Here is a 14,678-nt window from a genome sequence, read left to right as displayed (position 1 = left end):
GCACTGGCATTCATTCGGTTATAACAGTCATTTCTGGATTTTCTTCTCCGCTCTGGGTTACTCACTCTAACTTTATCCACCTTGGAAACGTTTTCGCGAAAAAAATTTGGCCACCATGTCTGATGATGTTCAGAAGACTCCTGCTCTCTACATGCCAAAAAGGAAGATGTCATGGCTGATTCCCTGTGCTCAAGTGAACAAAGAGACTGGCCAAATTGGTTTCCTGAGCCCTTGTCTTGACTTCCCGTACGTTGTCTCCACTATGTGAGAGTCTTCCAGAATCCAGTGGGACCTATCTTCCCACAGCACAATTATCACCTGAATAAAGTAAGCTTAGACCATCTTCAGGTAACCATGTTTGCAGGGCATGGCAGATGATGTTTCATAAGCACAATGCCATCACATCATGTCAACCTTTGGAATAAAGATGGGAAGTATCTGGACATGACCGCTTCTCAGGGATACGACTGACAATGCTACCGAACCTTCTATGAATATTTTCTAAATAATTTCCCTCTTATGTAGGTGGAAGACTAAGCAGAGAAAGTGGAACACTGAGAATCTGTCTTGCCAGCATGTGTACAAATCACTTGCATTTTAACTGGAAAACCACAAGGACCTTGGTGTTCATTACTTAGCAGAAGCAACCCAAATGGTATGAAATGGACCACAGGATAGGCCAGCAACTAAGGTATTTTAGCATCACTTTTGTCCTGGATTGATCTGTTTTCCAAGTCCTACATCAGGTTATACAACTGGTTTGAAGAGGAATCTAGTCCTTGCTTCCCATGGGACCTCACGTCTTAGTTCACATAATAAAGCCAATAGACGATGTTGAAGAAGGAAAAGACCACTGGGAAGAAAATGCGGGACCACCGATCTATGGCATTCACATCAGTCAAGTCGGGGATGGTGATTTTCAGTTGGGAGGCGCGTCTCCGCAGGCGGCTCTTCTTTTGTGCCACGTGTCGTTCCAGGGCATTTCGGCCAAAACTATGCCTGGGCAACCCTGCTTTCCGGTACTGGATGCTAGAGGCATCGTAGGCCAGCATTGTGCTCCTGGGGTCTCCAAGTCCCATCACAGCCTCAGATGTGGCCATTTCATTTTTTATCTCAAGGGTGCTTAGTAAGATGTTTTCATGGGGGTCCATCTGCAAGGGAAAGAATCAAATAACACAATCAAACCAGTATGCCTTTAGTAGTGCTTGCTATGTAAGGCACTATGATGGGTAGTTTAGGTGGTGGTGTTTTCTTTACAGTGATTAAGAGAACTGGCTTTGTGGTTACATCACCCAAGTGTGAACTGAGGCTCTGCCACTCTAAGACAGGAGTTTCAGTTTCTTCTTCTATTAACAGGTATAATAATAAAACCCTATAGGATTGTTGTAATTACATCATGATACAATAGACTGTTACCATGGAGTCCTTGAGTGGTGCAAATGGTTAACGAAGGTTTGAATCTATCCAGAGGTGCCTTGGAAGAAAGGCCTGGCAATCTACTTCTGAAAAATCAACCATTGAAAACCCTATGGAGCACAGCTCTGCTCTCTCACATACATAGGTTGCTATGAGTTGGAATCAACTCGATGCAACTTTCTTTTTCTTTTTAAACTAATAGTATTCTTATTATTTCCATTTAAGGCATGCAGAGAAATAGAAGACATGACACCCCTTTAAAGAATTTGTAATCTTGATACGAACGCATAAAAATTAAATTGTACTAGGTTTTACATAGTATTGGGGAATTAATTATTGTACTGTGCTGACAACAATAATTACAGATGAATTAATGATGAAACTAGAGCTAAAAATCATAACTAGTATTTATTAAGCACTTATCATATATGCCACCCAATGAGCTGAGAAGAGTTTTGTCTAATGTAATTTAATTGATGCTTATTAACACCTACAGTTATGTGATGTCACCTAGGATTTTCAATGTCAAAATAAATAGGGTAAAGGAACAGTTATGTATAATATAAATGCAGCTAGCAAGTGACTTGCAAAAATGCAGTAGAATTCAGAACAACCAGGGTCTTGGAAATAAGAGTTTGACAGCTGGTGGTGGTGGTGGAGATGTGAGTGGCATGAGGGGCTGACTTGAAAATAAGCGGAAAGGGGCAAGATTAGAGAAGACGAGAGCAAGCCCAGAGTTGACTGCGCTAAATTGAATTCTGGGCGTAGGGAGTAGGACTTAGTTGGCTGTACAGATACAGTGCTCCTTTTCTATCTTGGATGATTTCTTCTTAGCCAAACTAAAAGTTAGGAATGAACACTAAAATCATGATTCCTAAACTATTAAATAAATCATTAATTTTTTTGTTAAGAAGGAAAGATTTGTCTGCCTTATTTTTAAGAGATCTCAATTGCCAGATATAATAAAAATTAGCCACAAGTTATTATTAATGACACAATAGGTTGACTGTAGTGGAGAATCAGGATATATCAATTGCCAGTAAAATTTTTGAAATTATAAAATACGGAGAAAATGGCCAATGATAGGTGTTGATGATATATGGAAAGAAGGGGCATAACCAAATACTTAATTGAATGATACCATGTTCTGAGCTTCATGAATTAAGCAGAAGGCAAAAAGAATGTTGCTAAGATTATACAGTAACAATTAGCTTTCAAATGTGATTTAATAACTCTATATTAGAAATTAAAATCTAAAATCTTTTGAGAAATAGAAGCTATAAAATACGTTAGGATATAGTAATTGACTAATCTCTGCCAACAGATCATGCTTTCTGTATGTTTGGTTTATGGTAGCATTTTGCTTAGTGGAAATATTAAACAAATATATTCTTAAAATTAACTTTAAAAGTTTATAATCTTTAGGAACTGAACCAAATATGCATTGAAACAGATCTGTCCAGAAAGAGCCAGCTACAGGTCTTAGTACTTGGCTCACCTGCCCTACGGAAGGAAAAGAACATTTAAAGGCACATGCTACATGCCAGTGCTTTGCAGAAAACTTCTCACTGAACATTCAAAATCATCCTTTGAAAAAGGCATAAGTCAAATTTCCCAAAGTCACGTAGCCACTAAATGATGGAGCCAGAATTCAAACCTTGACCATTAGAACCCAAAGCTTGGGGAGTAAGGGGTGAGACTTTCCAATTCTAACGACAGAAAAGCTAATGGAAGTGGGACCACTATCATCTCCTCTTGTTATTTCAGATAGTATGTGTATTTTCTGCTCTGCTCTAAGCTGTTCATTTGTACTTTAAACACCTGGGAAATAGCCTTTCACCAAAATTTCTTTGGCCGACATGCATGTAGATGTTTAGAAATGCCCCCCCCCTTCTCTGTTGAAAAACTGTACTAAGAAGATTTATAACTTCACATCAGACCTAGCTGAGCTGGAAATATAAAACTATAGTAGCAACTGTAATAAAAATAATGGCAGCAGTGGATTACCATCAAAGGAAGTTTATTTAAGTTTAGAACAAATTATCCTTGGATAATTCATTTTAATTGCAGTGGGCCTCTTACTTTATCTATGAAATTTAAGAAATGGATTAGGTAAATCCTGATGTCCACTGATTCACTTATATATTCATTCATTCAAAATTTATAACATATCTATTGAACACCCACTGTATGTCTGATATGACACCAAGAATTTGAGATACAGTGGTGAGAGAGCATTGTCGCTAGTCCCCACAGCAGTTAGGATCTTCAGAAAAAATACTGCATTTGGAGGCAAATTATTGGAGTTCTGGCTCCTTCATTTGTTATTTTTGACCTTGGAAAAATGACTTAATCCTTCTAAGTCTAGGTTTCTTCAACTGCATCGGGAGTCTAAGAATAATATTTATATCATAGAACTCTAGGGAATTAAGATAAAATACTTGGGAAACTGACACACTATACAAAGTTGGCTGTTATGACATGCTATGAATACAATAACATAGGCTCCAGTGGGGTGGGAAAAAACAATTATAACTATCTCTAAAAGAAAAATAAGTATAGTACTCTTGTAGTGTCTCTGGAATAGAAACTGTTGATGAGTTTTCTTTCGGTGAAGCTAATCGTATCTGCGAAGGAGCCCCGGCGGCACTGTGGTTAATTGCTTGGCTGCTAACTGAAAGTTTGGCAGTTCCAACACACCAGCCACTCCAAGGGAGAAAGATGTGGCAATCTGCTTCCACACACTACTGGAGATCTTCACAGACTGAAGTGGGAACATAGTTGTAGTGGAGCGAGGCGTGTTTGATCAATTTTTGAAGTGCTACTCCTTGGCTTCTGTCATATTATTAGACTATTTTAACCTCAAAATACAACTCCTTATATAGACTCAATTAAGTCCATTAATAGTCAATAAATAAATTAACCTGAATAAGAAAAAAATAACGTTTTCAAGAAAATCCTTATACCATGAGTACATTGCATGTCACAATGAAGCTGTGAAGTGGAGAGGGATAAAGTGTAAGCATCTTCATTTCTAATTTATTTTTCAATTAACAAAGACATGGATGAGGCTTAAACACACTGTTGTTTATTCAGCTGTATTTAGGGTTGAGCTCTAAGATAATGCTCTAATGACCCCATCTTATCCTTTGAAGGGCCCATTTTCTCCGTCACTCTTTCATATCCTCTATCAAAAACAAAAAACAAAACAAAACAAACAGACCAGTTGCCATCAAGCTGATTCCAACTCATGGAGACCTCATGTGTTTCAGAGCAGAATTATGTTCCATAGGGTCTTCAATGACTGCCGTCTTTTGGAATTAGATCGCCAGGCCTTTCTTCCAAGGCTCCTTTGGGTGGATTCGAACCTCTAAAGTTTTAGTTAGTAGTAAAGCACTTAACTGTTCGCATCACCCAAGGACTCCTATCCTCTATCAAGCCTTACATAAATGCCAACTTTCTTCACACCCCTCCTCAGGATTAGTTAAGTCCCTCCTCTGACACCACATCACACTGGGCATTCATCCTGCTGTCTCTGTCATCAAAGTTTATGAGCGTTTTTTGGAGGGCTGGTATAGTGGCTTAGTCAACACCTGGCATTCAGGTGTTTGGCTCCTACTAGGAGAAGGGATAAGCATAGTGTTTCCAAGTTTAGATTCTGGACTTAGAGAATTAAAGTTTGAATTCTGGATTGAGACACTTACTAGCTTTGAGACCTTGGGCAAAACATTCAACCTCTCTGAGGTCAGTTTTCTTCTATGTAAAAAGTGGGAAAATATCAATACCAACATTCTAGGCCTGTCTGAGTGGATTAAATAAGATAGTGCATGCAAAGCACTTAGCCCAGCTTTGCACATAGAAAGCACTCCAAAAATTGTAATCTATCTTGTTGTACAAATGCAATAAATATTCTTTAAATGAATGAATGAGATCTTCTATCACCAATTTTAAATGTCATGGACTGTGTAAACAAATCAGGGTTTTGACATTGTCATATTAGTGCCGAGAATGATGCTTAGTACATAGTAAACACTGTATACTTTTGTCAGCATACATAAATAAATTAAAGACAACAAAGAAGTCAGGACTGAGTTACTTTCAAATGCTGAAATGAGACAAGTAGAGGTAGAGATGGAACACTGGATTCACAGACCCACTGTATGCACCATCAACATCCTCCTGACCACAAAGGAAAACAGAACCCAGGGGTCGGAGAGGAAGAGGGAAGTGGAAGATGTCTCCAGTGCTGCTGTGGTTGGAGAAAGGGCCTCGATGGTTTTTCCTTATGACACTTGGACATTCCACCTTCATGCTCATCAAAGGTAACTGTAATCTTTCCCCCACAGACTATACTTTCTGGTAAGGAAGAGACAATGTCTGTCTCGTTCCTGTTGTATACCCAAGCACCTGGGATGGTCCCTGGCACATAGTAGGTGCACTCAACAAATATATGCTGATTGGATGAAATACATTTTGTGACCCTTAGTAACTCACTTAACCTCTTTGGGAGACATCAACGAAATGGATGTCTGCATCACAAGTCTGAGGATGGAAACTGCACAGACCTACCTTTTGAGTTCCTTTCCTGCTACAAGGCTGCTTCCTATACCTATACAGGTATATTTCTGGAGGAGCATGCCCAGGTACCTGAGAACTGGAAACAGCATATCCCATGGCACCCTGGACTACTCCCATGACAGATACCTCATTCTTAACCCAGGAGAAGGAACTTAATGAGCAGCAACTAGAAGCCAGGATTAAGCACTTTACATATTGACCTCTCCATTATCCCAAAGCCTTTTGGGACAGGTACTATTCTCACGTTGCAGAAATGAGGTACAGTGAGGTTAGGAAACTTAATGCAAGTTCACACAGTGAATATGTGGCAAAGCAAGAATTAGACTCAGGTCTCTTTTCATTTTGCTGTGCTGAGGTGTAGCAGCAGCTCAAGTAACCCCTGCAGCACTTCATGCATGGCTCATAAAAGGGAACCCTCTCAGGACATGGTAGGGCAGTCACCTGGAAGCTTGCAGCATTTTCCTAAACAAGGGGTAGATGAGAGTATCTGGATTTAAATATGCCCCTAAAGGTGAGAGCTGGTGTAAAGTCCTGTTAAATGAAACACTTTCAAATAAGTAGAATAGACATCTGTAGCTTGGCTGTTCATTAACCACCACTCACCCCAGTTTCTGTCTGGGGAACCATCACTTCCCTACTCTTCCTGCTATGGCTGTAAGCCATGAAGTAAGATCCTGAACACACTGATTGGTTCAGGGATGTGCAGAATGGTATGTCATGAGACTTAAGATGGGCATACTAGAATAAAGACTCTCAGATATGTCTGCTGGATTTGTACCTAGAAATAGGTGGGTCTGAATCTGCTGAGATACTTCAACTGCAAAAGGGGATCCTAACTTGGAAGGGAGCCAACACATGGAGAAAGAGAATCCATGACCTACAGACATTGTGTCTTTGTATCTGGCCCACCTGTGTTAGCCAAACAACACATTCTTTTTTTTTTTTTTTCTTTTTTTGCTTAAGCCAGTATGAGTTGTTTTCTCTGTCACTTGAAACCTAAAGAATCCTAAACAATTCATCTCACTTAAGGTTCTCTCCACAATCCTGCAATACAGGCAGGGCAGGAATTATAGGCATTTCAGTTGTGGCAAGAATTTTTCATAACTCAAATTGGAGCTAAGGAAATCCATTATTTAGAGTATACAATCTTCATCATGGAGACCAGTGTTGGTTTCAAATCTTTTTTCCTGAGACCTAAAGCACCAAATTACTGCTAGGTTTGAGTGGCTGGTTGTTCAATTGGCTACACTTTTCTTTCCCTTGTCTTGTTTAAAGTCTTTTCCCTTCAAAGGGTGTGAACTGTGCTGGGGGCAATGTTATAAGGTCAAGGGCAAAGGTAACAGTGGAGACTAAGAGATTCTTGTTTGTGTGGTTTAAAGAGGAAATGTACCTTCAGGTAATTTATTATTTTTAGCTTGCAATAGTAAATCACGTTACAGTGCATTTTTAATCTCCTTTATTGTTTCAATAAAGAAAAATAATTGCTATTGTAAATGTGAAATTCAATAACAATTATCATCCCTTTTTCCCTCTTTGAAGTATCTGTTTTTAATGCAACTGTTTGATATGAGGTTTTCAAAAGAGATACCTATTCCACCATAGCTGAACAGGCTGCATTCCCATTTCATAGGGCAGGAAACTGAAGCTCAGAAAAATGAAGTGAGTTACTTGAAATCTTACAAGTAATAAATAATAGAACAGGTACAACAATTCTGGGCTGTCGATGATCATCTCAATGCAATAATCTTCCATACTGCCTCCATATTATCTTAAAATCAGGAAAGCCTGACTCACACATGGTGGTTTGGTGGGTGCTACAGTCTATTGCAATGGTTCTCAAACTTGAGCCTCCAGCAGACTCTCCTCAAGACCTTGGTAAAACACAGATTTCTGGGTGCTACTCCCTTACTGAATTTCTTAGTCAGTCTTGGGTGAGGCTCAAGAATCTGCATTTCTAACAAGTTTCCTGGTGATGCTTGGCTGCTGGGTTGGGGGCCACACTTGCAAAACTGCCAGTCTACTGGACAGCAGCAGAAGGACATGACTCCAAATAAAGAAGTTGAGGCCAGAGAAATAATGAAAAAGCTGAAGGTTCTGACTGCAGTCCATACCACCAAGTTGAAAAGATAGCTTTCACAGACAGAACATATATAACTTCCATACAGTGGTGCAAATGGCTAATGCGCTTGGCTGCTAAATGAAAGGTTGGAGGTTCAAGTCCACCCAGAGGTGCCTTGGAAGAAATGCCTGATGATCTTCTTCCGGAAAAATCAGCTATTGAAAACCTTATGGGGCACAGTTCTACGCTGACATACATGGAGTCACCATGAGTCAGAATTCACTTGATGGCAACTGGTAATACTGAGTATTTACTAGAGCAAGGCTTTATACAACTATCATATTTAATATTGATAATATTTTATGAAGGAGGTATTATTAATATTCCCATTTTTAAAATGAGGAAATAGAGAATTAGGAAGAGTTAGTGATTTGTCCAGAGTTGTATGGTTAGTAAGTAGTGGGGCTGATACTTCATCAGTTTTTCTCCAAGGCTTCTGCTCATTTTTCCCAACAAGAAAAAAAACATGCTTGATTAACAGAGTTCCATTTTGCCTAAAAGATCAGACTATACAACTGTATATCTTAGACTTTTCTCAATTACAGGCTATGTTTTGGAATGGCTTCTTTGTATCAGGCTGTACTTATGTGGTGAAATTTCAGCAAAAGGAGAACATAGAAATTGTCCCCTAAATTTAGTTAATGTTCAAAATTGGGTCTCTACACCAACCGTTTCCTGAAAACTCTAGACCTGACCAAGTGGATTCCTAACTTTCTCTTCATGTTGGTAGTGGAGACACAGGAGAAACCATTACACTGTTCTTTTCTTAATCTGGAGTCCTGGTGACGCAGTGGTTAAGAGATTGGTTGTTAACCAAAAGGTCAGCAATTTGACTCCACCAGCTGCTCCTTGGAAACCGTATGGAGTAGTTCTACTATGTCCTATAGGGTCATTATGAGTCAGAATGGACTCAACAGCAACAAGTTTTCTTAATTTAGTTTTTGATTAGGAAATTAGCAACAGATAATTACCCTTTAACTAATCAGAAGGACCACGTGGCAATCACCACTGCCCTGGAAGACATACCAGAGTATTTATCAAACTTCTCTGTCTTGGTATTTTCACCTATTCAAACAGCCATGGGAATTTTGTTGAAAGTAGTTGAAATGAGAGAGAAGGTAACAAAAGCAAGTGAGGAGAAGGGAAAGGAAGAGACAGACAAGTGAAAAAAAACTGTCATTCTCTGTGGATAAATGGCCTTTGCAAGAAGCTATGCTGCAGGCCTTGATTTGGTCCAAGGGTCTACAACTATTTGCTTTCTGGTCTCAAGCTTTAAATCACAAATATCCATTCCTATCTACAGCGGTTTTGGAGTGGCTCTATGAAGCAGGCCAAAGGCAATAAAGAAAGATCCCCTTTCCCTACTCATCAATCTTCTCTTGAATCTATGCTTTTCCTGGAGTTATTGTATTTATTAATCAAGAATGAAAAGCTGAAATTTTGGGAAACGGTATGGCTTATTTGTACCAACATTCAAGAAAGCCCTGCTAACAGTCCTATGTGAAGAGGAAATTTTGCACACTTAGTGAATCAGCGATTTTACTGGTAGAGTGACAGACTTCTCTGCAGACTTGAGTTACTTTCCACACTGGCCCATGCAATGACGGTTCTAGCAACAGCAAATACATGTTAAAAATTTTAATTTTAGGAGTTTTCTTTTTATTCTTCTTTTCCCCACCTGACATTTTTCCCAACAAGAAAAGAAACATGCTTGGCTAACAGAGTTACATTTTGCCTAAAAGATAATGCATTAAACATTGAAGAGTGGGTTTTATTTTTATGTAATAGTTGATTTCAGCTTTGGTTTCATGGTTGCTGTTTCCTTCCCTGCACCTTTTTCAGTGATTGGTATACGCTCTGGAGGGATGTCCTTGTTTATATATATATGGAGCCTGGGTGATGCAGTAGTTAAGAGCTTGACTGCTAACCAAAATGTTGGCCGTTCGAGTCCACCAGCTGCTTCTTGGAAAATCTATGGGCAGTTCTACTCTGTCCTATTGGGCCGCTATGAATCGGCAATGGGTTTGATTTTTTTGTTCATATGTGTGTGTGTATATATATATATATCTGTATATATATATATACATACATACACATACACATATATACGTGTATGTGTGTATATATACATATGTTGTTGTTATTGTTAGTTGCTGTCAAGTTGGCTCCCAACTCATAGTGACCACATGTACAACATGTACAAAGGGATTGGACCGTGTGATCCATAGTGTTTTCAGTGGCTGACTTTTAGGAAGTAGACTTCCAGGACTTTCTTCCTAGTCTATCTGAGTCTGAAAGCTCCAGTGAAACCTTTTCAGCATAATAACTATACTTAAGCCTCCACTGACAGACAGATGGTGGCTCTGCATGATGTGCCTTGGCCAAGATTCAACTCAGGTCTCCTGCAGAGAAGGCTAGAATTCTACCACTGAAATACCAATGCCTACGTGTGTGTGTGTGTGTGTGTGTGTGTGTGTGTGTGTATTCACATTCCTCAATGACCCAACAGCATCACATCCCTACCTTGGGAAGGGAGAATGGGCTATTTTAAATCCCAGCTAACCATAGATATTATCAACGGAAGAGTGAAAACTTGCAAAAATCCAAGAAACCCTAACTCAGCAATTTCCAATTACTCTGTCTAGTATGTGGGTAGAAGATCTTGTTTTATCTTCTATGAAATGGCACTGTGACCTGAGTGACTTGAAATGCTAAGGCAATGGACTATTAACCAAAGCATTCTTTCCAAAAGAAAAACACCCTGAAACTACCTAGTATACATTCAGTGTTCTAAGAGGTGAGGGAAAGCTCACCTAACTGAAATATGAGATGGAGAGTCTAGGCAAGCAGAAGACAGACATCTTTGAATGGAGAAATAGCAACTGAAACTGGGAGTTGTGAACTGGAAAATAAATAAATGAGAATACTGCTGAAATACTCAGGTAGTTGCACAAGGGTGATCATTTTTTTCCCCTAAATTTTATTTATTTTGCTGTTGTTGAGAATATACACAGCAAAACATACACCAATTCAACAGTTTCTACATGTACAATTTAGTGACATTGATTACATTCTTTGAGTTGTACAACCATTCTCACAGTTCTTTTCTGAGTTTTGTTCCTCCTCATTAACATAAACTCACTGCCCCCTAAGGTTCCTATCCAATCTTTCTAGTGGATGTTGTCAATCTGAGCCCATACAAACAGTTCTTAAAATAACGTAATTGTCAAGGAAGACCCTTTTTACTAGTTAAACTAAACTAATCCAAATTAAAAAAAAAAAAACCACTATGCTGGTCAAAATCACATCTAAGGGTTCACCCCAGAGGCTACCAAATCACGTTCCTTTTAGATTTAATGTATAAAGCATTTGCCTTTCAGTTCCATTTATCAATACAATTACTGACAGCTTTTCTTTTTTTTTTTTTTTTTTAAGTGTATAGTATAATGTAGGAACAATGGAGGAAAAATTCATCCGGCAAAAATCCCGTAGTCTTGGAGCTCCTTTGCAAACTGTGATTTTGAACCAGAGCTAATAGTTCTTTTCCCCAGCATGTTGGGGTCTGGCTGTGTACTTGAACTTCATAAGCAGCTTCCTTATTTTTTTGTGACTAGTTTCTGGTATTTCTTTTAGTCTTACAGCATCAAATTCATTTCTCTTGGGGAACAATTCATATGTGTGTGTGTGTGTGTGTGTGTGTATCTATATATACACACACGTACATACATATACATATACACATATATATATTGATTTATGTTGACTCATTAAGAATTATAATTATATATAAAATACAGATCACTGATTTTTTTTTTTTTACAATATTTGTAATGAGAAGGAGGTTGAATGCTAAATTGCCAGGGAGAAGAATACATTCAAATTGCAAAATTTAATAATGATAAAGCACAACTAATAATACATGCTGAATTGAATAGTTTACTTTAGAAGGCTGATAGAATTGTTTCAGGGTTCCTCTTCTTAATTTAAATCAAGTACAAGCTACTGGTTTCAATTAAAGTTAAAGTTCACTGTATGGACAAAAAATAGGAGACTGGGATCAGTTTGAAATTCTCCAAAAGAGGGAAAATGAAGGAAACTATATTTACTGTCTGTCAGTTTTTATGGACGTTTCTTTCATCCAGAGGAGACACTGGCTTTATATTATAACAGATCGTCAGGATGCTTGGAATGGAGCCAGGTTTTACAATGAGTTTACCTAAGCCCAAAGTCCTATTTTTTGACATATTTCATGGTGGCAGATGTGAGACTCTGCCTACCCAATCCTGATAACTCAAAGAAGTTTTAACACCTGGAGAGCTGACATCTTGAGAGGTGAAGGCTTGTACTAGTTCAATTTTCATCTGACTTATTGACTCAATTGATCTAATCCTTTCATTAGCTGGTTCACACAACTAAAAGCATTATGGGTGATGACTTGCTAAAGATTTTTATACACACCATCTAACTTGTAATTTACAATTTCCCAACCCATTTTTAAATAATACCATAGAGGACATTTGTTTTGGTTTCTTTCTGAAAGGCTGAAAATATCAGTCAACTGTATCTAATGTAGCGGGGATACAGCACAAAAGGAGCTATTCCTCGCCCCCTCCAAGAAACTTATAAACATTGCCAAGAATGATGAAAGTCCACACTACTAAGAAGAAAAACGGGTAGATAGCAGTCAGAGTCCTCTCCTCTTCATAATCTCCTAAAGCCAAGGATAGTGTGTAACACATGCGGTCAATCAGGTGACTATTAAGGTTTACTGGCAGGGCATGTAGGCAAGGCTTACTATAGGACTTAAAGGTTGTGATCCACACCATCCCTAGTCATTGCTAGACTCATGGCTTCCTCCTGTTCTTGGGTTTTAAAACTAACACCAACCTAGTCCCATAAGCCAATAAGGATGAGTAAAAGATATCTACCTACTGCCTCAGTCCTGGGGCAGAGAGAAACTACAATCTGCTTCTAGCTTCCAGCTAGAAGTAAAGAAGCTAAGGTTTAGTTTTTATCACCCTTAAGAAAAACACTGATGCTTTAACAATCCATTTAAAAATCTGAAAATTCTCTCTCCCTCGAAGATACTGACTCAAAAAGAAAATTTCTCAGCCCACAGACTTCAACAAACCTCATCTAGACTGTAGTAAGTCCCACTCTCATCTATCAGAGACACCTACTCCCTGCACATAACTTACCAACCACCTCCTATTGTTTTCATTTAATTTGGCTAAGAAGCCAGAACACTGACCTAATGCAGACCATATGGGTAGGACTCCTGTGAACATGTAACAAAAGGGCAACAGAAAGAAGCAGCAGCTTTCAACTGCACAGATATTCAGGGAACACAGCCAATGGCCTTTGATTCTCTGGATTTAGTTTAGTTTGGTTCTTGAATGACAGGGGCACAAAGGTGGGGCTAAAATGGATCTCTTGAACAGAGGAGGGGACTGGACGGGGAGGATACATGAACTCACACCATGTTAGTACTGAATCCTGTGAGAGGAAGTTTGAATACATGTTTTGTGCTAAACTAGTACTGGATCTAGTAGCTATGCTTAAATAAAAAGCACTGGAGAAAACTGACTCAGGAGGAATAAAAAAACCTGATAAACTCAAAATAACTAGATGTATATTTGGTGGTACTGGTGAAGAATATTGAACATACCATGAACTGACAAAAGAAAGAACAAATCAGTCTTAGAAGAAATACAACAACAATGTGCCTTAAAGCGAGGATGGCAAGACTTTGACTTGCTTACTTTGAGCACATCATCAGGAAAGTCCAATTGCTAGAAAAGGACACCATGCTTGGTAGAGGGGCAGCAAAAACAAGGAAAACACTCAATGTGTTGAACTGACACATAGCCACAACAATGGACTCAAACATACCAACAGTCCTGAAGATGGAGCAGACTGGGAAACAGGCAACATTTTGTTCTCTTTTGCATAAGGTCACCATGAGTAGGCGCCAACTCACAGCAACAACAACATACTTGTAAGAATGTACCCACTGTATACAACAAAAGCAAAATAACTAATGCTAAGGGCAGTGTAGTTACAGAAGAAATCTCTTTAAAACAAATATGAATGACAAGTAACTAATTTTAACAACAAAAAGGTTTATAAGCTCCAGAAAATTTTTTAATGGAACGTTATTGATACTGAATAATATGCAGTTATTAGAACAGAACCAAGGAATTTCCAAAATTTGCTTCAGATGTTTGGGGGGAGGAAGATCCCTAATCACCTTTCTTTACTCTTAAGCATCTTGCATCTTTCAGATCTCATTTCAAATGTTCCTTCCACAGGGGAGTCTTTACTGATCCTTCCCTACTGTATCAGGTCCCGGGTATATGCTCTTATAACACTGTAGACACTTCTTTGATGGCCCTTATTTCCATTTATAATTATATGTTATTTCTATAGGTATTTATTTTATTTAAGATGTAGATTCCTATTAGGATGTCAGCTCTGTGACGGAAAGGAAAATGTTTGGTAGGACTCAAGAAATATCTGCTGAATTAGAAGGTAATAGCATGAGTCAATATTTAGTGGGCATGTA

General features: G+C 38.6%; 1 protein-coding gene across 3 annotated transcripts in view; it reads right to left on the bottom strand.

Moving 5' to 3' along the window:
* Positions 1-484: 484 nt before the first annotated feature.
* Positions 485-14,678, bottom strand: part of GABRB2 (gamma-aminobutyric acid type A receptor subunit beta2) — a 334,152-nt gene continuing 319,958 nt past the window's right edge. The window contains exon 9 of one of the 3 annotated variants that reach the window (XM_004371236.2): positions 485-1,151. In XM_004371236.2, the coding sequence (XP_004371293.1) occupies positions 804-1,151 (348 nt within the window). In that variant the 3' untranslated portion in view covers positions 485-803. Of the gene's footprint in view, positions 1,157-14,678 lie in introns of all 3 variants that reach the window. The other 2 variants (XM_012560132.2, XM_004371235.2) reach the window with 2 other exon arrangements.

Source organism: Trichechus manatus, unplaced genomic scaffold (assembly GCF_000243295.1).
Source record: "Trichechus manatus latirostris isolate Lorelei unplaced genomic scaffold, TriManLat1.0 scaffold00011, whole genome shotgun sequence".
Classification (NCBI taxonomy): Eukaryota; Metazoa; Chordata; class Mammalia; order Sirenia; family Trichechidae; genus Trichechus; species Trichechus manatus.
Note: the sequence above shows the minus strand (reverse complement) of the source record. Positions and strands in the feature narration are given on the sequence as shown.